The sequence below is a fragment of the Protopterus annectens genome, chromosome 4.part1 (assembly GCF_019279795.1).
Source record: "Protopterus annectens isolate FY-2018-M chromosome 4.part1, PAN1.0, whole genome shotgun sequence".
NCBI classification, from domain to species: domain Eukaryota; kingdom Metazoa; phylum Chordata; order Ceratodontiformes; family Protopteridae; genus Protopterus; species Protopterus annectens.
Window position 1 is genome coordinate 960,673,514 of NC_056734.1, and position 26,204 is coordinate 960,699,717.

General features: G+C 41.1%; 1 protein-coding gene across 2 annotated transcripts in view; it reads left to right on the forward strand.

Moving 5' to 3' along the window:
- Window positions 1-26,204, forward strand: part of LOC122801135 (solute carrier family 12 member 9-like) — a 1,658,551-nt gene that overhangs the window by 499,123 nt on the left and 1,133,224 nt on the right. For both annotated transcript variants that reach the window (XM_044070675.1, XM_044070674.1), the window contains exon 6: window positions 7,095-7,206. In XM_044070675.1, coding sequence (XP_043926610.1) covers window positions 7,095-7,206 — 112 coding nt within the window. The remainder of the gene's footprint in view (window positions 1-7,094; window positions 7,207-26,204) is intronic.

Genomic DNA, 26,204 nt, shown 5'->3' on the forward strand with positions numbered 1-26,204 from the left:
GCAAAGAATTTGTTGTGCAGGTGAATGCTTCAAACCATGGGGTGGGGGCTGTACTAAGCCAGATTTCTTCAGAGGGGGAAGAGCACCCAGTGGTTTTTCCTCAGTCGTAGGCTCCAACCCAGGGAGGAATGCTATGCAGCTGTAGAGAAGGAATGTTTGGCCATAGTGTGGGCACTGCAGAAACTTCAGCCTTGCGTGTATGGAAGGAAATTCACAGTTATGACAGATAACCACCTAACATGGTTAAACACAGCCAGCCAGCAAAATGCCAAGTTGCTAAGAGTTGCTAGGATTGCAAGCATATGATGTCAGTACAGCACCACAGTGAGCGTAGCAATGCCAATGCAGATGGACTCTCAAGACAGGGAATGAGGTAGGTATACTCAGATAGACCTAACCCTCTCAAGCAGCATTTCTCAAGGGTCACTTGAAGAACTAGCTTGAGTTCTCCATGGGGGAGAAATGTGAAGACTGGTAGAGATGGGTGGGGGCTGCCCAGCCTAGCCAGATAGAATTGTGCAGATAATTCTGTCATTTGTAAATATTGTGAAATGTTGAACTGAAAACAATGTGGCAACATTGACCTCTGCTGTAAGGAAAGCTAAGTCAAGCATTTCCTGTTGGTCATTTGAAATTAAAATTATTTCATCACTGCTTTTGATGTTTTACAAGTTGGCTCCAGTCTGGCTAGATGCTGGCTTCCTGCCTTTTGTTTTAAGGCTAAAGTTAATGACCATAATTTACATGTGGAATGTCCTTTATTGCTCTAAGTGTAAAATAATGTAAATGCAGTTTCTGTCAGCCTGGGAACTCCAGGAAAGTGTAAAAGAGATGATATAATGTTTTATCAGAACTGCAGTTTCAATTTAAACAGTGAGAACCAGAGATTATTGAGCATTTTTTTCTGGACATACAACTCAGCACTGCCTTATGCTCTCTTTATGCAAGTAATACGTTAGAACTGTATTTTCTCCTAGAAGTAGCTAGGAATTAGAAGAGATTAGACTGTTTTTCTGTTATGTCAGAACTGTACTACTGATTTATTTTAAGTATTTCTGTGTGATCTCTGAACTTTGACTATCACTGTATAGTAGAAAGTATTGTCTTGTTTTAATTATTCATTGTTAAATATTTTAAAACCTTTTAACTGTGGCTGGTTTTGTGTAGAGATAAGTTAAGCTCTAATAGTACCTTGCATGTATATAAGGATCCTGTACCAGGTCACTCTAAGCCTTGAGACTGTTTAGTCATACTAGCAATGGGATATTAATATTGCACAATAATAATTGGACACCCTTTTAAAGGCCTTTGAGTACCTGATAATTATTAGCTGGGTGGTGGTAGTAATTACTACCGTATTTTCTGGGAAAAAGGGGGCACAACTGCAGAACCTGTGCCAGCCTTCCCCAGAAGTGTCTGTGTGGTTGTGCAACTCTTACCTCAGTGTGTGTGTGTCAACTACTTTGGGCAGGGACACGAAGCACTGGTTGGACAGAGAGGGTGCTGGGGATTTTAGCTTGCCCAGCTAGGCTGAGATCTGGACCCTATACCTGTGCAAGTGGGCAGTCTTATTGGGGACCTGGAGAGCAAGGGGAGCGACCAGCCCCGGACTGACTGATCTCTGTGTGCTCTTAAGGGAAATTGCAGTTTACTGTATGTATTTGTTATCCTTTCCTCATATATGAGTCTGGTGTTAGTGGTGAGGATTGAGGCTTCTTGATTGTTGAGCCAGGGCACGGACATCACATAGATCATAGGTTGAAGAGTTTTATTTGGATTGTGGGCACAGTTTTGAAAGTGGATGTGGTGATGTGGCCGTCAAGCAGGTTTAGAATTGGATGGTGGGGAATCTGAAAGAGCATTAATTACACATTCACACACACACCCTGGAGGGCATTATTGCACTTTGAGAATTGGCCGTCTGTAAAATAGTTTTACTTTTTTTTAGTCTATATTTATATATATTTCTGTGTGTGTGTGTGTGTGTGTGTATGTATATATGTGTATGTATATATATATATATATATATATATATATATATATATATATATATATATATATATATATATATATATATATATGGGTTATCTTTAGTTTATCGAACACCCACTTCACCGGCACTAACTTTGCTGACACGTCACATTACCAACAAATGAAAAGCTGACATTTCTCGCATAGTAAGTAACCGTTTGGCCAGCCCGACTTCAGGAACTACCAATAAAACAAACCCACCGATGTGGGGGTGTTATGCCCACCACACCCCCCTTAATAAATATACTAACTCCAAGAATACACTACCGCAGGGGTAAAGGGCAAAGTTCAGGTAGATGGCCAAACGTTTACTTACCGGCGTGAAATGTCAGCCATTCGTCTCCATTTGTCGGTAATATGTCGGTGAAGTGGACATTCAATAAACTACAGGTAACCTATATACATACATACATATATATATATATATATATATATATATATATATATATCTGTATATATTTGATGTAAAATAGTTCCTCCACCTATGGTGTTGGAGGAAGCATTTTACTTCAAAAATATATTAAAGTAATATATATATATATATATATATATATATATATATATATATATATATATATATAGAGCACTTAAAATATGTAAAACACAATAATTATACAGAGAGCCCATTCTCTCTCTCATACACAGTCACTTCTCCTTCCATGCGCGTACACACACGCACACTCACACTCACACACACTCACACTCACACACACTCACACTCACACTCACACACACACACACACACACACACACACACACACACACTCCTCTATTGTCACACATGATCGTTCTCAGTCTTTTTCGATCTCTCTCTCTCTCTCTCTCTCTCTCTCACACACACACACACACACACACACACACACAAACACTTACTTCTACTTTCATACACATTCACTCACACAAGACCATGCTCTCGATCTCTCTCACACAAGCAGTCTCCTCTGCTTTCATACACGCATTCACTCACACACAGAAAAATACACACATGTACACACACACACACACACACACACACACACACACTTCATTCTGTTTTATTATTTTTTTTGCACTCTCTAAACAGCAAAAGTGATGCTTAGCGAGTGTAAAAGTAATTACGATGTTACTTTTTTAGCTGTCTGAGCTCCATGGCAGCTTGATACACTGCCGCGGAGTGGCGAACTCATTTTTCAGTGGGCATTACTTGTACATTAATACCTTGCTGGAGAACGTTTGTTCTCCATTTAGGGTACTGATGTACAGTTTGTCCATTCTCCAAGTGAGTTTTGGAAGCTCTAAACACTCGGGTAGGAAGAAAAGGACGGTCATAACTCATGCAGCCTGGTAGAATATTCAGGATATATAGTTTGTAAGGAGGAAATCTGGTATGCTGCTAACTTTTGGTGTGAGGTGTTTAGTCTAGTGCCTTTGTTCAGTTGTCAGGTTTGAATAACTGACCTTTAGAATCCCCTTTTCAGTTCATGTTGAAGTCTCCCTAGATGCTCAGTTTCAAGAGAGGTATTTGAGAACAGACTCAAAGACAGGGAATGAAGGTGGGAGAATAATGTTGGCATAGCAAATGTGACCATTCCTAGAGATTTCAGCTACTACCAGATTTGCAATTATTCTTGGCAATAAGCCTTAAAACAGCAAAGAATGAATTCCAGTTTCAAACACTAGTGTTTATTTTTCCTCATCTTATGAACGTCTTTGTGTCTCCTATTACTAAGTCTTTACTGCCTGTCTCAGAGAGTTAATATTCTCACTGCCCCCTAGCAGCTCATTGTAATTGCATTTTCTTCAGTCCTGCTCAGTATGTAGTCAGTTAATGCCCAATTAGTGCTGATCGCCTTTTTTAGAAGTTTACTGACAGCATTAGTTTTAGAATGCACTACTTGTTTTCCCTTAATTTAGTTGTGCTAAATTCTTTTCTGTTTTAGTAACTGAGATGTTATAGAACATATTGCTGCTTGTCCTTAGTGTTCTGCAGTGTTTCTTTAGTAACTGTACTCTGGTTTGTCTTGCTTGATAGCCTTGCTCACTCAGTTTGGCAAAATGTCATGGAGTTTGTACAGAACTTCAATAAAGCAATAGGATGCATACTTGTAAGAATAGCCATACAACATGAAAAATACTTTGCAGACTAATACAGGACTTTCCAAAGTGATATCTCAAAGATGTCAGGATGTTGTGTGGTATCCCATCACTAAAATTAAGCATGCATACAAAGCCAGATTTTTGGCTGCGTGTTTAGTACACTGAAGCCTTTGTAAGGCGAAAGTTTATGCTCTGAAGAGTTGTAACATGACAGATTTAGTGCTTTTACATTTTTTCTGTAGTTTTCTCAGATTCATTTAGCACCTCATTTGTGCTTTTTAGGCACTAGACTTGGATTTGTTGAGCATTTCTGTAAATTTGAATCAGAATGCTACTGCTAAATTGTTTGCATATGCCAGACTAGCTTCAACCACTTATTGATTACTGTTAATCAGTTTGGTGCCGTGCGTCAGTGACAGTACAACCTACTATGCTGTCCTTACTCAACTCCCATACATGACAGGTGAAAATGCTGATTGGTTGAGTTTTCATTGGTTTCTGACACTGAGTCAGGCAGTTTTATAGTACTATAGAAGCTTGCTGTAGATATAACTTGCTGTTATGGAGGTGGTGAAATTAAGCTTACATCGTGGAGTGCCTCCAGAATGTTTGTAATTCAGTGACCTCCTAGCTGGCTCGTCAGTGATTATGATTTAAAGGTGCTATGACCCCAGAGTTTGTCTTTTTAGGGTCATGTAAGCAGGTACACTACTACTTAACCTCATGTAATAGTAGAAGTCCTCTCTTACACTCATTGTCTGTGTGGAGGAGTAGGATAACAGATTTCTGAACGTACGCATTGATCCATGTAGTGAGGTAGGAGCTTGCATCTTATTTTCACAGTCCTTTGTTTTCCACGTGCAAGTATAATTTCATATGCTTTGCTGTATTGGACTGAGGAAGATGCTTGAATACAAATCCCACATCCACTATACTCTTATGAGCATTAAGGCAAAATGTGAACATTTTGTCTTTTAAAACAGAGTTGTGCCTGTGGGGATAGGGTATTGAACCCTGAAATTCGGTTGTGAATACCACATTTACATTGCAGTCCCCCAAGTTCTCTCTGCCTCTAGCCTTCCTTTTTGGAAGGCAAAATTAGTCTCTTATCTTTGTTAAAACATACCCCACGCCACTTGCATCCAATATGCAGATGACTCTACCTTAATCTGTACTACCAATAATATACCCTCACTCCAATCCCTAACCCAAACTGTATTCCAAGAAGTAGAAAACTGGTTCATGCAACATCGTCTTCTCCTGAATCCAAAGAAAACAAAACTACTACTTTTTACACCAACTCATAAGTCACCCACTCCATTCTTCTCTATAACCTCCAATAATGCTACTAATATAGCACCAGATACTACCACCCGCTTACTAGGTCTCACAATCGACAATCATCTTAACTTTGATGACCATATTAACTCCACCATAAAGACTGTTAACAGAAAACTTGGTACCCTCTACAGAATCAAACCCTTCCTTACACCCTCAGCCAGGCAAACTATCGCACAAACTCACCTCATTTCTACCCTTTTCTATGCCTCTGCTATATATACCAACCTTTCAAAAAAAACATCTCCAAACTATCTACCTGCTATAATAGTATTGCTAGATTCATCACATGCTCTCCCTTTAAAACACACCACTGCCTTAACCTTAAACAACTTGGATGGTTAGAATTACAGAACCATATACTCTGTCAACAGTTACTTTTGACACAAAAGCTCTTATACCACCCAAACAATACCCCCATCCTCTCTAATCTGATCTCTCCATATAAAAACCTGGCTACACTACGTTCTGCAAATAAACTACTTGTCTCCTTAACTAAATCAAACAACAAAGCTGGTGACTCTCTTTTCTCAAACACTATAGGAAAAAAATGGAATCAGCTCCCTCCTGAACTATCTACACTAGCATCTGCTTCTCAATTCAAAAACCAAACAAAAGAACATCTAAAAACTAAGTGGCTCTGTCCTTGTGCTAACCCAGACTGAAACCTGTATTTCACTCCTATTTCAACCCTACCCTCCCTCTTGCCTCCAAAACTTATTTCTGTCCTCTTGTTTTATTCTTAGTAATTTGATAGGATTTGGGAACTTTGTTCTTTCTGCAATTGCCCTGGTGCTGTCTAGTGCATTTGCTTGTTTATGTCTGGTCTAGCTTTTGCCTAAATGTTTTCTAGTCACTGTTTGTTAGTCCCATGTGCTTTTCTCATTTTACCTATGTTACTATGGTACTGTTGCTTTATTACTCTATTTTACTTATTTGCTTTTGTTATATTGTTATTCTTATGCTTGGAGCTTTTCTCCCCGGGCCTCTACTGAAAATGGACATGTATCCAGTTAGACTAGCCCGGTCAACAAATGTAAAATAAATAAAATAAAATAAAATAAAAAATAAAAAATGTATAGAAATTGAGTATTTGAGTAAATGAGGCTTTTAAGCAGAGTGGCATGTACAGCATGCCTACAGTCAGAATGCTGGACAGCCTGGTTTTATTTGCATTTGTAAAGTTTTAGCTGTTTGATCCCTTTCACAGTTACTGGTGTATGTTTTCTGACCATTGTTTTGTGTTAAACTTTACGCCTTTGAATTGTAATAAAGTGCATGTGATGAGTGCAGTATAGTTTCTAGTTTAAGTAAATCTAAAGACCTCCATGTGTAGCACGTCAGTATGACATGTGTCCATTACTGTCCCACAGACTTTCAAGTATGTACCTGATGTTGGGTGGGAAGGAAGACATGGGCAGCAGAAAAAGGTAAAAGCAGACAGGAGCAGCAAATCTCTTCCTTAGGAAGGTAGACTAGTTATGAATGTTTCTTTTTGACCATGAAGAAAGTATTATCCTGCATTATTTAAACACATTAAACCCTTCATTAGACAATAGACCTACACATCTGTGATGATTGTATATTTGCATGTTACTCTTACCTCTTCGCTGTAATGTAGACAATTTTTGTTGACCTTCTGTTTTCAGGTGATTTGAAGAACCCAAGTTACTCCATTCCTCGAGGGACCATCACAGCGGTTATCTTCACTTACATTATCTATAACCTACTCTGCATTTTGACTGCCTGCACCTGTGACAGGTAGGAGTTTGTCATTTACCTGAATTATAGCTTTGCTAGATAAATAAGGTTTGCAAATGGGTATGGAAATGCAGAGGAATTCTTTCAAGTAGTCAGGACATAATCTTTCACAGCTACAAAATATTGCAGTGTAGTAAGTCTGTACTATGTAGTATGAAATGCTTTTTACCAAGTCTGGAAGCATGTGTGGAGGAGTTGTTGTGTAGTGACCTTGTTTGCTCTGAGAAGCATTTATTACACTCGCCTGTCCTTACCTACTGTGAAAATGACAGCTGTTAAATTGCACAGCAGAGCTGAGAAAGGTGACAGAACTCTCTTTTTTAATATTTAACATTTTAATGATCAATGCTTTGCAGAATAACCATGAATATAACAAGGTAGGACTATTAAGATTAGTAGCGTGCAAGTAAGGCTTTAGATATTACAAAGAAAAAAGCAGGTAATGATTCATTTAAGATTAATGGCCATATAACTCCCATGAAACTTTTATATAAGTGGATATACTTTGACAACTGCCTGGATGTGTTTATTTTTGACAGCAGTCTTTTGACCTGTCTGATTTTTGGGGCTGTTATGGGTAGTACAGATGCTCATTTACTCACCCTTGTAAGAGAAAAGAGTGAGAAGCTCACGATTTTATGAAGTTTGGGGGACGGCATATTTTTGACATAGTGCTTGCTTCTACGTAAAGCCTGTTATCTGTAAGCTGCAGTGACATCAGTGTGGTTAGTATGCACATTTGCATATGTTTTTTTTTTTTGTGGATGTCTATTCACGCTACCTAGCTGCTATTGGCTATCAACTGTAGACCTGATGTCCTTCAAGGATGCATCTGCAGTCCTAACAAATGGGTTGTCCTGTCGTCAGGCAGCCCTTCGGTCGGCCGGATTCCAAAGTCTGGGTCTGGCCTCGGCTGATGTCGCACTTCACCCGACGTCATAGCTGCAGTTCTTCGGGTATAAAGGTATCAGCCGACGCCATTTTCCTCAGTCTTTCTTGCCGCGTGGCGCCCGAAGGAGAAGCTGTTCGCAAGTGCCGGTCGGTCAGAACCAGAGATTACTACTACCGAAGACTTCTAAAAAGCTAAGTACCCCGTTGGGGACTCTTTCTTGCCTCAGCCGATGTCAGAAAAAGTGAATAACTGTTTAACTTGTGGGAAACAAATACCTCATAAAGATTTCCACTCTTACTGCCTACCTTGTTTAGGCCCAGACCACGATGTAGCAGCTTGTCTAGCCTGTGCTTCTTTCAACCGACGGACGCTTAGACGTCGGTCGGAATTTGCTGAGGAGTATTTCGGCTCCGCTTTTGCTTACTATATGCCGTCGGAACCTCCGACTTCGCAATTAACTAAAAAGCTCAAGGAAAAGGACCGACACTCGCGGTCCGCGGTTTCGGCCGAAACCGCGGTTAAGTCAACCGCGAGTGTCTCGGTTTCAGCTGAAACTGAGTCCACGGTTCTTCCTTCGGCCGAAAGCTTGCCTCCTACCGAGGCCTCATCCAGCATGGCTGAATCTGCTACTGAAATCCCACCTGCTCTTGCAGGTTCACAGGATTTATCTGATACTATACCTTTAGATATATCTACTCCTGCACGTGGAGCTACTAGGCCCCCTGCATCCATGTCGATTAAGGCTTTTGCCAGGGCTAAAGCAGCAAAATCTACCAAAACTGTGCCTGCTAAGACCCCCTCTCACAGGCCTAGCTCTAGTTCTCAAATGCTTAGTCTAGCAGAGGATCTCATTTCTTTGATCCGTGGATCCCAACCTCACCCTGACAGGGCCTCTCAACCACCTCCAGAGAAGAGGCCTAGAGCAGAGCCCCCTGAGCCAGTTTCTTCAGATTACTCCTCTGATGATTCAGATAATACAAACCCTCCAGAGGGCCCTTATTCTCCTTATGAGGACTCTGATGCAGAAGACTCCATTCCTTCTGCCTCTCCGCCTGAGGAATTTTCTTTTGGGGAAACCTTGCATGCTATGAGGGAACAATTTCAATGGCAGGGCCAGGATTTTCAGACTCTAGGAAAAGGCTTAGGACCTTTTGCATTTGCCACAGCATAGGCCTTTAGCCATTCCTCCAGTACTTACTGTTGTGGATGATGCATTTAATGATGCTTGTACTGCTCCTGATTCTCTTCCTCCGGCCCCTGCTAAGCCCGACAGGTACTACAGGGTTCCGGACACACATTATCATTTGTATAAGGCTCCTTTTGCAGATCCTGAAACTATCTCCCAGGGACCCAAGGCTGTAGCAGCTACCTCTGCCAAAACCCCCCCTCTGAAAGGGAATCTAGGGCCTTAGAGAGATGGGGTAAAAAAGTTTACACTTCTGCTACTCTTTCGGCTAGGGCCTTAAACTGTCAATTCCACATGATTCAGTATCAGGAATTTATGTTAGATCAGTTAACTAAAAAACTGTCCTCGTCTGAACCATTAGACAAAAAAATCTGTTCAGGAAATGGTACATAACATTCAGCAGGTCAGTAATCATTCCTTAAAATGCGGCTATGATGCACTGGAGGCTTCCTTTAGATCAGCTATGACTGGTACAGTGATCAGAAGACATGCATGGTTAAAAGAGCAGTCCTTACCAGACCATGTTAAATCAAAGCTCCTAGATGCTCCCATGGATAAGCTCAATTTGTTTGGCTCCCCTGCATAGCAGGTGCTGAAGAAGGTGGAAGAGAAAGCAAAATCTGTCCAGACAGTCAAGGATTTCTTACAGGTCCAGCCTCCAAGGTTTAGTAGGAACTGGCCTTCCAAGAATTGGTCCTTTCCAGACACCTCCAGAGCTCAGAGAGGCAGGAATAGGCGCCCAAGAGGCAGGGGTCAATCCAGAGGTGCCTACAGGGGACGTCAGTGGCAGCCCAACAACCAGCGAAGTACTGCCACAGATCCAGCCACCACCACTTCCACAGGACAATCACAGTGACTTGGCTCTGAGACCGCCTACCAGGGAACAACTAGAAGCACCCTTAGGCGGAAAGCTAGCCTTATTTTCAGTAAACTGGCATCACATCACAGGAGACAAATGGATTTTACAGACAATAGACCAAGGTTACAGGTTTCACTTCCATACTCTGCCAAGGAAGAGAGGAATGCCAAACCTACCTCCAAATCAGAAGACAAAAGCTCTAGAACAAATACACCACTTGCTGAGGATGAGAGCTATAGAAAGGGTACCGTCTATGGAACAAGGGCAAGGATTTTACTCCAGACTTTTCCTGGTGCCAAGAAAAGAAAACCAGTGGAGACCTATTCTCGACCTGTCCGCTCTAAACACATACCTCATTGTTCCAAAATTCAAAATGCTGACCCTACAGCAGCATCTTCCCATGCTGGGCAAGGAGTCTTGGCTGGTAACTCTAGATCTCAAGGAGGCATATCTGCATGTCCCCATACGACCAAATTGCAGAAGATACCTCAGATTTCTTGCAGGATCAGAGCATTATCAATTCTCAGCATTGCCCTTTGGCTTATCTACTGCGCCCAGAGTATTCACGAAATGCCTAGCATCAGTAATTGCTCATTGCAGGCTTCAGGGAATTCAAATTTACCCTTACCTGGACGACTGCCTGTTACAAGCGGACAACAAAAACAAATTAGCAAAAGATTTGAAAAAGGTCATTCATCTACTGCAAGCCCTGGGATACACAGTCAATATAAAAAAGTCAAGGCTGATACCATCCCAAAGGATAACTTTCTTGGGTGCAGAGCTGGACACATCAAATCAAATGGCATCCCTCACAGCAGAAAAACAGAAGCACCTTCCTCTCTATTTCATGGCATTAACAAAGCAGAACCAGCTAACAGCAAGGAAAGTCCTGCAAGCCCTGGGTTACATGGCATCCTGCATAATATTGATTCCACATGCCAGACTACATATGAGAAAGTTACAATGGTACCTAAGGAATTTATGGTCTCAGCACAAGCACAGCCTAGAAACCCAAATTCCAATAATTCCATGCCTGAAGCAAGAATTCCAATGGTGGGCTCAGTCCTGTCAATCGAACAAAGGGCTGCCCTTCCACAGCACTCAACCAAGCCAGACTATCACAACGGACGCCTCAGACCTCGTTTGGGGGGCACACATGCTGGACAAGTGCATACAAGGCTTATGGACTCAAGACCAGCTGAACCTACACATAAATCAAAAGGAGATGCTGGCAGTAAAACTGGCAATTCAGACATTCAGACCATTTCTTCGACAGGGTCAATTGCTGATAAGGACAGACAACACCACAGTTATGTGGTACATCAACAAACAGGGAGGCACACATTCATACCCTCTATGCCAGATGGCAATGGACCTCTGGAATGTGGCCCTGAGCTTCAACATTCAGTTACAAGCAATATTTGTACCAGGAAAAGAAAATATACTAGCAGACATCCTAAGCAGAACTACCATGGATGCCCACGAATGGATGCTGCATCCAGACATCTTCAAATCCATTACAGGGAAATGGGGACTACCAGAAATAGACTTATTCGCATCCCCACACAACCACCAATTGAAAAAATTCTGCACGAGGGCATACCACCCACCCACTTGCTTGGAAGGTGGACTCCCTATCTTTCAGTTGGAAAAACCTGACAGCATATGCATTCCCACCTCTTCCTTTGATGCACAAGGTGCTACTGAAGATCAAAGAAGACCGGCCAAGGATCATCCTGATAGCTCCAGACTGGCCGAGGCAGCATTGGTACCCATTACTGAGGAGCATGTCTCAGGAACAAATATGGCCTCTGCCCCTAGTTCCCTTACTGTTAACACAGAACAACTTCAAAACCCTGCATCCAAACCTAAAAACACTGCAGCTGGCTGCCTGGAACATTGCATAAGACAAAATAACCCAGAATTATCTCAAAGGGTTAAAGACATTATCTTGGAGGCTCGCAGACCCTCAACAAGGAAAACTTATTCAGCAAAATGGAAAAGATATCTCATTTGGAGTGCAGCAAAAGGAGAAAATGTGTCACTGGTAAACATAGCTAACATACTGGAATACTTGGCAGAGCTTTTCCACAATGGCCTGTCCTATTCTTCCATTAAGATTCATGCATCAGCTATTTCAGCAGAATACAATATGGACCCTCCAGTCTTCTCACATCCTCTACTCAGGCAGTTTCTGAGAGGAATTAAAAATGTAAAACCACCAAGGAAGCCACCATTGCCGCATGGGACTTGAACTTTGTGCTAGAAAAGTTGACACTCCCTCCTTTCGAGCCAGCAGCAACAGCAGAATTACAGTACTTATCATGGAAAACTGCTTTCCTGCTTGCAATCACTTCAGCAAGAAGGGTTTCTGAACTACAGGCATTAATGGCAGTACAGCCCTTCCTTATCTTCCATCAAGATAGAGTGTCCATGAGAACTAATCCTACTTTTATGCCAAAGGTGGTCTCCAGGGTATCTTTAAACCAAGCTATCCACTTGCCTACATTCTTCCCCAACCCACAGAACAGGGGAGAAAGACTATTACATACCTTGGATGTACATAGGCAATTGCGCTACTACCTGGACAGGACCAAGAGCAATAGAAAAACTGACCAGCTACTGGTAGCATATGCAACAGGAATGGAAGGAAAAGCAATTTCAAAACAGACAATCTCTAAGTGGATAGGAAATTGCATTAGATTTTGTTACTCTCACCATGGAAAGACAACTCCAGAAAACATCAGACCTCACTCCACAAGGGCTACAGCCACTACTACAGCTTTTTTACGAGGAGTGGCTACCAAAGACATTTTAGAGGCTGCTACTTGGAGCTCCATGCATACATTTGCCAAGCATTATAATCTACCCTTATACTCCAGATCCCGAGCAGGTTTTGCCACTGCTGTTTTGCAAGGGATCTTAACTACACCATAATCTTATTATTCCTCCTCCCCAAGTTTGGCTATGGTATTCTACCCATTTGTTAGGACTGCAGATGCATCCTTGAAGGACATAGTACAGTTTTGTACCTACCATAAATGTAGATGTCCGAGAGGTATGCATCTGCAGTCAGGATTACTCTCCCTCCTTCCCCTCTGTGGTACTCCTAGGGTATTTGCCCATCTTCTAGCTAGCTGGGGGAATCTATTATGGTGTATTTGTTTGTATATATGTATATACATGTTTATTTTTATTTGCTCTCTCTTATTTGGAAACTTTTACATTTATCCAAATTTAGCCTTCCTAGAGGGCACCTGGCATCTGGGGCAAGAAACACTGAGGAAAATGGCGTCGGCTGATACCTTTATACCCGAAGAACTGCAGCTATGACGTCGGGTGAAGTGCGACATCAGCCGAGGCCAGACCCAGACTTTGGAATCCGGCCGACCGAACGGCTGCCTGACGACAGGACAACCCATTTGTTAGGACTGCAGATGCATACCTCTCGGACATCTACATTTATGGTAGGTACAAAACTGTACTTTTCCCTTAATAAAGGAGAGTAGACTATATGGCTGGCTGATTCCCCCTCCAAACAAATACTTTGTTCATATTGTAGGCATTAACTGTATCCAGGTCACTGGTGCTATAGACAGGAACGTGGCTGCTCAATTGGATCAACAAGTGAGAATGATTTTGAGTGGTGTATACTATGCCAGAGAGAAAACACTTTTACCCTTGTTTTGTCACCAGTTTCTTACTGGAATTTTAACTTGACTATCCTCCTAGAAATGGAGCTGCCATTTTTTTCCTATGGAGTTGTAAGAAATTGGCACTTAAAGGAACATAAATTATGAAGTATACAATATTCATCAGGTGTACTGAAGTACTGAATGTGTTCAGAACTTATAGGCTGTATCAGCTATTTCAGTGTCACATGTTGATTTACACGAGACAGGTGGCAGTAGAAATGGTTGCACTTCTGGAATAAAGTGTGTGCATGTCAGAGGCAGTTGAGGGGTAAAAATGAGGATGGTAAATCATATATTTGTGTTTACTGTGATGCAGTGGAATTGAGAAGTTGTGCTTCCATGCAGTAGGACTGATTAGCAAAGCTTTGTTCAAGTACTTATTTAGCAGCCTGTCCAGTCTGCTCTCAGAAAGAAGATACTGTGCTGCCCTTTTTTTGAGCAGGAGAACCAAGTGAGCTCAGCTAACAAGTACTATCCAATTACTACAGTTAAGTATTTTTAAACTGTATATTTATTGTTTTGCTTTTTTTTCTTTTTCCAGTACCTTGATATTTGGGATGTTTGGGAGATAGCTGTCCAGGCTTTTTTATTCTTAGGATCTATTTGATTCAGTTTGGTACCTACTTTCTTGCTTTGAATCATAGTTCCAGATCATACAACTTAAAGTTGTCAAGTACGACCCTTTGTTCATATTCAAAAACTGGTATTAATAGACCTGAATGTCTTCTGTCAAAATTTACTAAATCTTTGTTTTTCCACCTTTATTGTATTAAGCTTTTAAGTATTGATTTCAGGTTGCTTGAGAGACAAGTTAATGCTTACATTCAAGGTTGTCTGTTATGGTTGTCCAACGGCCTTATTGAATTTAATTCTACTCATTTAAAATGAATGGTGGTGCAGCGGTAGCGTTGTTGCCTCACAGCAAGAGGTTCTCCCGTTCGATTCTCAGCTGGAGTGCCTTCTGTTTGGGGTCTGCATGTCCTCCCCACGGTCGAGTGGCATTCGAAAGACATGTGTGAATGGGCGTGCCTTCATTGAACGTTAGGCGTCGGGCTGTCACCTTGGCTCCATAAAAATCTACTGCCAATCATTAGCGGACCAGAGTTCCGCTGTGGTGACCCATAACCGGGAAAAGCTGAAAGAAGAACAACATTGTTAATAAATTTAATGTTTCTAGAACAGCACCATAAAAATTTGCTTTTCAGTGTGTCCCCTGACTTGGGCACAGACTTTCCTCCTCTGGTGATTGAATCCATTATCTTTGGGTTTATGCAATGTTTTTTAGCTCTAGACTGCTTATATGACCCTCCCAGTCAGTCTGATGTCCATTTTCTAATAGTGAGTGACCCCAGCACAGAGGGCAAGGGCCATCCATGGGGGTTCCATCACACCTCTCAACCTCTTAGAGCAAGAAATCTGGACAAAGCCATAAACAAAAGTGGAACAAAGGCCTGAAAATAGGGATATTTTTTAAATATTGCTTTTACAAACTTAGAAAGCTGATAGAATAACAGGTTTTGCATTTGCATGAATTTTCTTAAGGGTATGAAGTCTGAAACTCAAATGTCTGTCATTGTCTAACTTCAGTCTTTAATGATTTGCCATTAATTTGCCAGAAAACCACAATTTTATGAAAAACGGACCAAAATATGGGACAAAAATCTGGACATTCTGCGAAAATCTGTACAGTTGAAAAGTATGGGTTTCATTCATTCAGCCATACAGTGGTTTGGGCCTACCAGGCATCCCAACAATAGGTGCATTTCTGTTGCCCTAACTCCAACACTTTGGAACTGACATGATCACCCCCCATGTCAGTATCATGCATCATTGTACCCCTCCCTGTGAATGTAAGTACTTCACCCACACTTTATGAAGGCTACTACCACTGGCTTCGAAACATCAAGCTTTTATATCCTCATTCCTCTCACTTCTGGTGCCAAGTCAGCAAACTGAAAACAGCACTGTCTTCATACTGATCACTGCTGCAGTGACCTAAACTATAAGGGTTATATCCTGAATAAGACATAGCAAACAGCCAACTTCCAAAGCTTTAGGCACATTTCATGGATCCAAATCATTATCCAGGTCAAGTTGAGTTGACTAAAATGATAGGTTTGGGCTCTCATCCCTTCACAGCTTTCTTGATGCTCAGAAGAGCACTCCTGCATGGGCATTCCCTTCATGGAAAACCTTCCACTTTATTTTTCATTTGTTTATACTAATTTTATTTGTGAAAAACTACTACCTTAAAGCTAAGAAAAGTATCTTCCTTATAGGTTCATAGGTTGGTACTAGGCTATCGGACCTAGGGCCTATACAAGTCTAGCCAAACAATTCCCCAGATATTTCTTCCCACAATATTTATTTCCCTGGACCCCTGTCTAGCAGGGCAACTGATGTGATTCCCCGGGGTAAATTTCCTATCTCCCATCCAATCGTCAAGGTTCCTTTTGAAGATGGCCAAGGGAGGCGCTCTGCTTGACATGTACGGGCAGTCTATTCCAGAGTATGGGGAGTGTCTGGGTCAGGAACCTATCCCTCCAGCATGTTTTGTTCATTGTGATGACAAGGTTTAGATCCCTGGAGCGTGTGGCTCTGAGAGATTGAGATTTCTTTAAGTGGAGCATGTCCAACAGCTCAGGGTTTGACATGGCTTTGTATGTTAAGCAGAGATTGCCTCTGAGTAGACGATATGCCATAGAGTATAGCTGGAGTTTTTTTTAGATGGTCAGCACAGGGCATCTGCTTTAGGCCTGTGATTCATTTAGTGAGGTATTTCTGCGGCCTTTCCAGCTGTTGCAGATGTCTTGTGAGGTACATACCAAATGGGGCGTTGTACTCTCTAATGGGTCTAATGAGGGATGAGTACAGTGGGACAATGACCTCCTTTTTTCTGGATAAAAAGCCCTTAGTAATGAGGTGTGCCACATAGGATTTCCTAACTGTTGTGGTGATGAGGTTATGGAAGGTGAGACCACTGTCCATCTGTGTCCCTAAGTCTCTCATCACACTTTTGGTGTTTAGTGTACTGCCACCTATGTGGTAATTCATGGGTACATGTTTTTTCCCCAAAGGGGATAACTATACATTTCTTGTCATTGAGCTTGAGCCCGTGGCTCTGGCACCAAGCATCTGTTTCTTTAAGGCCCTTTTGTAGAATATCCACATAATTTCGGGATTCAATAATGGCTCCCAGTTTGCAGTCATCTGCGAACTTTGTTAGCCAGAGTCCCTTAGTGTTGGCCTGTACTTCAGAGAAGTAGATGCCAAACAAGAGTGGTCCCAGGACTGAACCCTGAGGTACTCCACTTGTCTGGAGCTGGATTTGGAGTCAGCTACTTTTGCAGTCTGGGTTCTGTCAGTAAGCCAGTTGGCAACCCATCGAGTGATGTAGGGATTTATGCCCAGCTTAGTAAGTTTATGATTCCAGAGTGGGGGATAAATAACTGGCCCTGCAAGGGCTTGAACCCAGGACCCTTCATACTATAATCAAACACCATAACACTAGGCCATCTGGTAGAATTTTTTAACATCTTACTGAACATGACTTTTTTTTAAAGTAAAATACGTACTTGTACAGTAATAGAAAAAACATACCAATATATTTTTTTATTTTCATGCAGTTTTATTTCAACAGTTATTGCTCACTCCAGCATTAAATAAATCGCTAAATTCCTCCCTTCCCTTAAATCTCTTTCCTCCACCAGAACATTATTCTGCATGCGTCGTTTCCACAAATTCAATTTTTTTTTATGTAATTTGTAATTTCTCTTTCCTAAAGATCTCACTTCCAGTTCTTTTATCTCATTTACCAAATTCAGTACATCGGTTAAATTTGGTTTTGATTTTTATTTCCATTTTGTAGTAATTTTTTTTATCCAATCTCACTAATCTTGCTAAAAGTTTTTTTGCTATGGGGAGGTACCTCAGAGGATTTACAACAATTTGTTCTGAAATTGCATGAATCTAATACTTTTCTGAGATTCACTTACAAATGGTCATGTAAATCTATGAAATTTCTTGATGCATTAATAAGTGTCCAGACTGTACACTGACCACCCGTTTGTTTAAAAGGAGTGCTATAGAAATTCCATACTTAATAGGAAGAGTGTGCACCCTAGGAGGGTATTTAATAATATAATAAAAGGTCAAGTTATGAGAGTTTCTAGGTTACATACTATTGATCTGGATTATAAGGGTGGTCATGAAACACTTAGAGAGTCTTGTTGATTCTATGAGGAATGGGCAAGCTAAACCATATTTCTCTTCCCCCCCATGACTCAGTTGCATCTATAGGAGGGATTGAAAGGTTGCATGATTCCATGGGAAGAGTTAAAGTTTCAATGGCTTGCACAAGTAATATTGATTTAGTTAAAGTATTTCAGAACAACTGGCACCTTTTAATGATGGATGATAAGATCAATAGAGTGGTGAGGGACACTTCCATGTTTGGATATAGGAATTGTAAGCCGCTTAAAATGGTGTTATGTTACCCAGATAAAGGTAAGAAACTATGTGATGTGGTTCTTGCAATTTTTGTGGTTTGATAGATAGTGATACCACTTTCATGCATCCAGACTGTAATAGAAGGGTATACATTTAATGCAAGGGCAACTTGTATCACAAAGCATTCAGTGTACTTAACACAGTGTGAACGTTGTAAAAAAATTTGTCAGGAAGACAGATCACACCCTGAAAGAGCCCATGAGGGAACATTTATACAGCATTAGAACAGGCAATAGTACAAATGCACTTGCTAGATATGTGGCAGCTAGTGATCATGTTCATCATTTTAGGTTTAAGTTTATACAAATGCTGCAAGTAGGTCCTAGAATGGTCAATACTGAAAATAGGACTAGCGAAGATGAACTTAGATGGATCCTTAAGCTGAGAGCTGACAAAAGGATTAGGTTTAAGCAGTGTGGTTCCTTGACTGACTTGTGAATTTTAAGTACTGTTAATCAGGCGTGTACTTTTTAAGTTTGTGGTAAAAGTGATATAAATTACTTTTTTCTGTGGAGAAACTGCTTATTTTACTTTTTACTTTATAGGCTGGAAAAATAGTGTTAATTGTGTTTTTGTGGGGAAAAAGTTACTTTTTTACTACTATCCTCTTTTGTTGACTGCTGAGGCTAAGCTTCCCTGGGAAACCAGCACTTTTTTAATGATGGAACAAATCAGTGGGCCTCAGTAAGACAATTTTCCAGCCAAAAAAGAAAAAGTTAACTAAACAGCCTTTGATGTCACAGCAAGCTCATAGTTTGCCACTGCCATAGGTGTGATTGCTGTGGCGAAATCTGGTCCCTCAGACCAGTCATCTTTCTTCAGTGTTGGCCATACAGCCTTGATGGCCACATCTTCTGCAGCTGTGTGGGGCACTCCCTCAGAGGGCAAGGGAGAGCCACTGTTTCCAGTTATGGAAGAAGGAGCAGGGAATGTACCCTTGCTTAGGAGATTGTTGTGTCCATCCGTGGAGTAACTGTTGCTGGCAATATTAGGCCCTAACTTTCCTGTCAAAGAGAGACAGAAAACTTAAACATTTATCTTCTTCTACCAGTTTCTGTAGACATGAGTAATTTATTAGGCTTGACCTGCGGTCTTGTACTGGCTATTGACCCTTCCTGTTAGGTGGTTTCTGGTAAAAGAAAAAAAGGATTCCTCTATTCCTGAAGTGGTTCAAGAATTGGAGTCTGTATGGGAATATGATGTGGTCTTTTCTCCTCTGGATTCTGATTCAGATTCTGAGGAGAGTGGTATCTGAAAGCCCATGTGAGAGATTCTCTTTCTTTGAGACTGTTTCCAGAATGAACCATTGTCTTCAGTGGGAGAACTGAGGTTTCTCAGTCCCATAGAAAATATTTCCTATAGCTGGAATTACCAGAATCTTCACAGTTTTGTCATCATCATCAGATGTTTGGCCACAGCCTGTGGTATACTTAACAGCCCACCTTCTGCCCATAAGAAGGCAGATAGTATGTACAAGTTCATCAATCTTTCAGTTTTTTTATGCACTAATCCAGCCCTGACCTAGTAACTGTAGCTTTAGTTAATCCAGATGTTGCCAAGCATTTTGTTAATGCTGCTGCTACTACTCTTATTCCGAAAAGGATGGGAAAACAATTGATACATTTTGGGGGGGGGGGGGTGACTGCTTTTGCAACTTGGGAGTGTGATCTGAATTGTCAGCCTCATGTTTACACAAATTGCAAAACTATGAGGAATGTTTTGGCTGCAGTTTCTTGTAAGGAAAGCCTGCTTTGTGTAATTTGATTATTTCAATTTCTCAGGTTACTACTTATTGAAGTGTGCTTACGACTTTGCTGAAATTGCTTACATGGCTGTTGCCATTGGTACTGTTTTGAGGAGATTTCCCTGACTGTGTTCTCAGAACCTCCCAGATGTCAAAAGTGAAATTTTTAGTTCTGTGGAAAGAGCTTTAGTTTTTTTTAGACCTGCTGCTGCAGAGGTTATCAAAAATGTAATGAGAAGGGTAGGCTGATTCATGGAATCTCAAAATTTTCATCCCCCCTCTAAGTTTTCCTGCTCCATCATCCAGTTTAGGTATGAAACAAAATACAGTCTTAGCAGAATGCGGTTAACAGATGTTTAAAAAGCAATGTCAGGGAGGTTCCAAAAAGAGAGAAAGGACTCCCCCCCCCCCCCCCAATAAAGGAGAGTCAGTCAAGGTAGAATGACTGTACAAGGGACCTTGCCCCCCCCCACCCCCACCGGCAGCCCCTTACCCCTTCCAGAATGTCAGAATCTCCATTTCTGTTTCGTGCAACACATTGTTGTTTCAGACAAATGGTTCCTGGATGTGATTCATGTAGGATACAAATAGCAATGGGAGGAAATTCTTCCTTTTCAGGGGATGCCTGTTTATCAGACCAAGCCCTTCTCTTTCCTTCTACATCATATGGCCAATGCAGGGGGCAATACAGGCTGACCCTACTTCCCAGGAGGGGAAGAGATTTAATCCAAGAATGTTTTAGTGCCAGAGAAATACAATTCCTGGAGACAAGTTTTGCATCTGAATATAGTTGTGGTAGTGCTCAAGTTCAAAATGCTTTCACTTCACAACCTTTTACCGTCTTCTTGCTCATTTATTTAAATTTTCTAGTAACCTTAGATTTAAAAGATGCATATCACATTCATATTCATTCACATTCATATTCATCCATACTTCAGGTATCTAAGCTTGTGTGTGTCTGGATCACAATGTCAGTTCTCTGCCCTACACTTTGAGCTATTCTGCGCTTTATAGGTGTTCACAACATGTCTAGCTCCTGTTTGTCTGTTGCAGGTCATAGTGTATCTACATTTTTCCATATTTAGATGACTTGCTTGCTTATCTTTGCCGAGTCTTTTTAAAGTGTTAGGAAATGTGTCATCTGAGTAAAGAGATGATCTACACAGGCTAGGACTCCAATAGAACATTCAAGTCTTTTTTAACTCCATCACACAGGATAGCTTTTCTCATATGCCTGATAAGCTCCTCAAAACCAAACACTTTTCTTTACAGAGTTCTTTCCGACTACCATAGTATATTTGCAATATACAATATTTACATCACAGTGATTTATTTCTATGACTGTAATTTACTAATATTCTCAATTCACTACTATAATCTTTTAAGATCGTATTATATTTAGATTTTTACCATTGCATTTTTTAATATTTCACATTTTTATTGTGACTGTATTTTACTAATTGTACCTACATCAGTCTGTCTGGAGCTTTTCTCCCTGGGCCTCCTCTGAAAAAGGGTTTGTACACAATTGGACTATCCCAGTAAATGAAATCAATTATGTTCTTCCACTGGAAAAAATAGATCTATATTTACATCTATTCCAGAGGTTTTCCCACTTAGATTTCTATCACAGAGAGGGAATACGAGTTTTGGGTCTCATGACTTGCATGATTCTCATGATACCACTTGCAAGACTCCACATGAGGAAGATACAATGGTATCTAAAATATCTTAGGACTCTGTATCAAAACTCATTATCTTTTCAAATCCCAGTCCTGTGATTTGTTAAAAGGAGAATCTTGGGGGAGATATCAGCTTTCTTAGAATCCAGGTCGTGCATTCTGCCATCCTACTCCAGCACAGTCAGTCACAACAGACACCTCAGACTTTGTTTGGGAAGCAGTATCAGGGGTACCAGGGTTTCTGGGAGAAGAAAGGCAGACCAAAACAGGCAAAAATAAGACAGATGCTAGCCCTTATAAATACTCTCAATTCTATAAATCATTTGTGGTCCCTGGGACTTCAAGTTATTGAACAATACCACAGTGATGCGGTACATAAACAACCAAGGGTGAACTAAATCCTACCCTATATGCAGACTAGCCATGTTAGCATAGGATATAGCTTTACAGCACTATCTCGCTTTACAGGCATCTTGCATTCCATTGGAGCAAACATATGTGGCAGAGAGCTGAGCAAGACTAGGGCAAACCCTCATTAAGAGAAAACTATTCAGGAGGCCTTCTATAATTAGATCCAGCTGTGGAGAATTCCTTTGGTAGATATTTTTGTCTCTTCACTAAACAATCAATGGGAAAAATTCTGTTCCAGACTACATGGAAGAAGGCCTAGAATATAGATGCCTTTTTTCTTTTCCTTAGACAAGAATGCTCCTGTATGCTTTACCACCATTTCCACTGATATCCAAAGTATTTCTGAAGATTCACAAGACTCCCCAAAAGAAGTACAGTTGTGTAAAAGCTTACTATAATGGTAGAAGTCCTTGTCTTTACCGCTGCAGTATTAATTACAAATGGGATTCCCTGCCATGAAGCCCACCAACTGGCCAGTTTACCAAAGTCTACTGTTGCTTTAAGGTACGCTGAATGTCACCTACACACTTCTTGCATAGAGTAGCAGGTAAATGTAACGTTCAGGTGTACCATCCTCCGAACTGATTGCCCCAGTAGGAACAGCAGTTCCAGGAAAACCTGCACATCAAGGAAGGAAAAAAAAGACTAGGGGGATGGAGGAGAGGGACTGAATACTGCAGCAGTGAAGGTAAGGACATCTACCGTTATGGTAAGATTTTACGCAACTGTATTACGTCCTTACATTCACTGTTGCAGTATTCATATTATAAATGGAAGCGTGCCAAAACTCAAGAAGAAACTTGGGAGTAGGTAGCAGCAGCAGAGACCTCCAAGAAGCCATGAAGAAATGGCATCAGCAAAACCAGCCCTAGCTCTGGAGATACCAACCAACTGGTAATGTTTGGTAAAGGTATGGACAGAAGTCCATGTAGCAGCTTCAAGAATAGAATTAGTGTCTATGCCTTTGAAAAAAGCACCAGAAGAAGCCACAGCTCTAGTAGAATGAGCCCGTACAGAAGAAGGAAGGCTCTCTCCATGAAAAGTGTAACAAAAGGAAATGGCCTTTGAAAGCCGAGTGGAAATAATTTGCTTGGGAACAGCCAAACCTAAAGACCTAGGATGAGATGAAACAAACAACTGGTCAGATCTTCTGATGGCTTTATTTTTATCCAAGTAAAATCTCAACTGTGTATGCACATCTGAAGGATGCAGCACCCTCTCACTATCAGATTGCAGAGAGGGGAAAAAGTAGGCAAATTAATAGACTGATTAAGTAAAAACACAAAGGTCCAAGGCACCAGCAAGATGCAAGGAAATAGTGGCAACAGCAGTAGCAAGAATACAAACTGTTTAATAAAGCAAATACTTAAACACTTTCATCCTAACAACCAGGACTGCCTCAGAAGTATGAAATACATCCATTTTCCCTTCCTTAAATATCCCGCCAGTAACCTCAAGTAAACTTCAAATCAATTGAAGTTCAAGCAAAGTACTAGGCTAGTTGCCCTTGCAGGCCACTTTAAGCCTAGCCAGTTTCACTTTTTGTGCTCCAGTTAACCTATCCCATTTGTTATAGATTAGCCTTACCCATCCCATGATTGATAATTGTGTTACCTTTAATGAGAATAAATGGGATCATGTCATAGATAATTTGAGGGAACACATGCATAGGATAAAGCATTTAGGAACAACATCTTTACATTAGTAGTACAGGGGACAGTTCTAGGCTAAGTTTTCTGCTTCCCATCCATAGATCTAAGTTGTGCTTGAAAACCGAGAGGGATTAACTTTGTGGTTGAGTCTGTTCCACAGAAGTGGTATTCTCTGTGAAGTATACCTGTCCCTCCAAACTGTTCTGTTGATGTTGCAGAAGATGTTTAGATGCCTAGATTGAGTATTTCTAATACCATTCGACTTGCTGATGTACAGTAAAGCCATCAATATTGGGTCAGAGGATGCATTGTATGCCAGACATGGGTCACTTCTTGGTAGTCTGTAGGATACCGAGTATAGTGACAGGGCTTTTAGATAGTCCATGTAGGGCATATTTTAGGCCTTGTATTATTTTAGTAAGGCATCTCTGTAAGCATTCCAGTTGTTGCATGTGTCTGAACAGGTACATGTCAAAGGGGCATTATATTCAGTGATTGGCCTAATGAGGGTTGAGTAAAGAGGGAGGCAGTGATATCCCTAGGTCTAGACACAGTCCCTTTTTTCTAAGTTGTGCAGTGTAGAAGGATTTTCTTAAAATAGACGCATGTTGTAGCTCCCTAGCTAAACTCTGGAATTCTCTCCCTACCATTCTTAAAAATACTCAGAGCCACTCAAACTTCAAAACTCTTCTCCATTCTTACCCCCTTTCAATGTGGGAATGTTCCTGTACCCCTACCACATAAACTCTTTAACACCATCTCCCATGCACTGTATACCTCAACCTTCTATCACTGTGCTGTCTTACCCTTATAGCTAAAACTACTGCAGTAGTGGCCATTTGAACATTATGGTAAATTTACTGTAGCAGAAATAATGCTACACAAGGACAAGCTGAATGCTTGGGAAAGCTAATAAACTTGGTGTGCATTACAATTTTTTCGGTTTCATTAGCCAGGCTTACTGGCGAGGGGGATAGCCATGGGTGCAGCTATGGCTCCTAGCCTGGCCAATGTAGCCTTAGGCAAGTAGGTGTATATAGCCTTAAGCAACTGGGAGGAAGAATTTGTACTGCAAAGTGATTATCGGAGATTTATGACCAGCTACCTTGTCTTTATTGACAGTGTATTCATTGTCTATCAGGGTGAGAGATCTAAACTCAGAGTTTATCCATTACACCAGTAACTCCACCTCCTTCTGAAATTTACCATTTCCATGAGCTTGGAGTCAGTGCAGTTCCTTAATATGACTGTCAGGGAAGAGAATTTGATAGTAGCCAAGGATTTTTTGCCAGCATCCAAATCTTCATCAGAGGAATCCAATTCCTAAGGCCTTTTAACAGTGAAGAAGGGAGCAAGAAGGTATAAGGAATGAAAAGGTGCTTGCTCGCATTTAGGGATGATGTCTTTGTTCATAGACTCTCACCCTCCTCCTAAAGGTAAGAAATGTTAGTGTCATTTTCAGGACAACCTGCTTCTATTTCACATTTGGCCATCCCTTCCCTTCAGGCAGTTCCCATTGTCTCTCCACCTTTTTTTCTCCCCCAAACTGGCATTGGATCACTTCAGACTCTTGAGTACTGTCTATTATCTGTCAGGAATATTTCATGGTTTGGAAATCCCCCCCCCCCCCAAAAAAAAAAAGCTCTTTTTCCAGAGGTTCTGCAATACCTTTTGGTTTAGAGCACCATTCAGCTCATTCCACCCACCCAGGTGGGGAAGGGGTTTTACTCCAGAATGTTTTTGGTTCCTCGTTAAGGGGGGTATGTGGAGACAAATTCTGGATGTTTCTGTGCTCAACACCTTTCCCAAGGTTCATTTTTCAGATGTTCCTTCACACCTTGTTTTCTCTCTTCCCCAGACCTTTACGGTTTCTCTAGATCTCCAGGCTGTATCTGTTCATGAAATTTTTGTTCTGTTTCTTGCATTTTCAGTTCTCTGCTTTGCCCTTTAGCCTTTCTGCTATCCCAAGGGTAGACGTCAAGTAAGTCGCTCCTGTCATTGCTTTTTGCATAATTCGTGGAATATAGATTTTTTACCTACCTAGACAAACCTCATTCAAGCTCCTCCTCCCAGAAGTCTATTGCAGGAACTCCAGTTTATCTTTTAAACAGTCCTAGGGTTCAAAATAAACCTCCAGAAATCAGTTCTGATGCCTCCCCAGGATCATGTTTTTTTTTTTTTGGATACAGGCTTCAGATGATTCCCATGCTGACATTTGTCCCTGTCCCCAAGATTCTGCCCTTGACCGTCTTTTTCCAGTCTCCTCTTCCCCTGTCACATATATATATATATATATATATATAACAAAATTTCAATGGTACTTCAAAATCAGTCTGGCTTCAACATTGCCACCCCCTGGAGTTTCCTC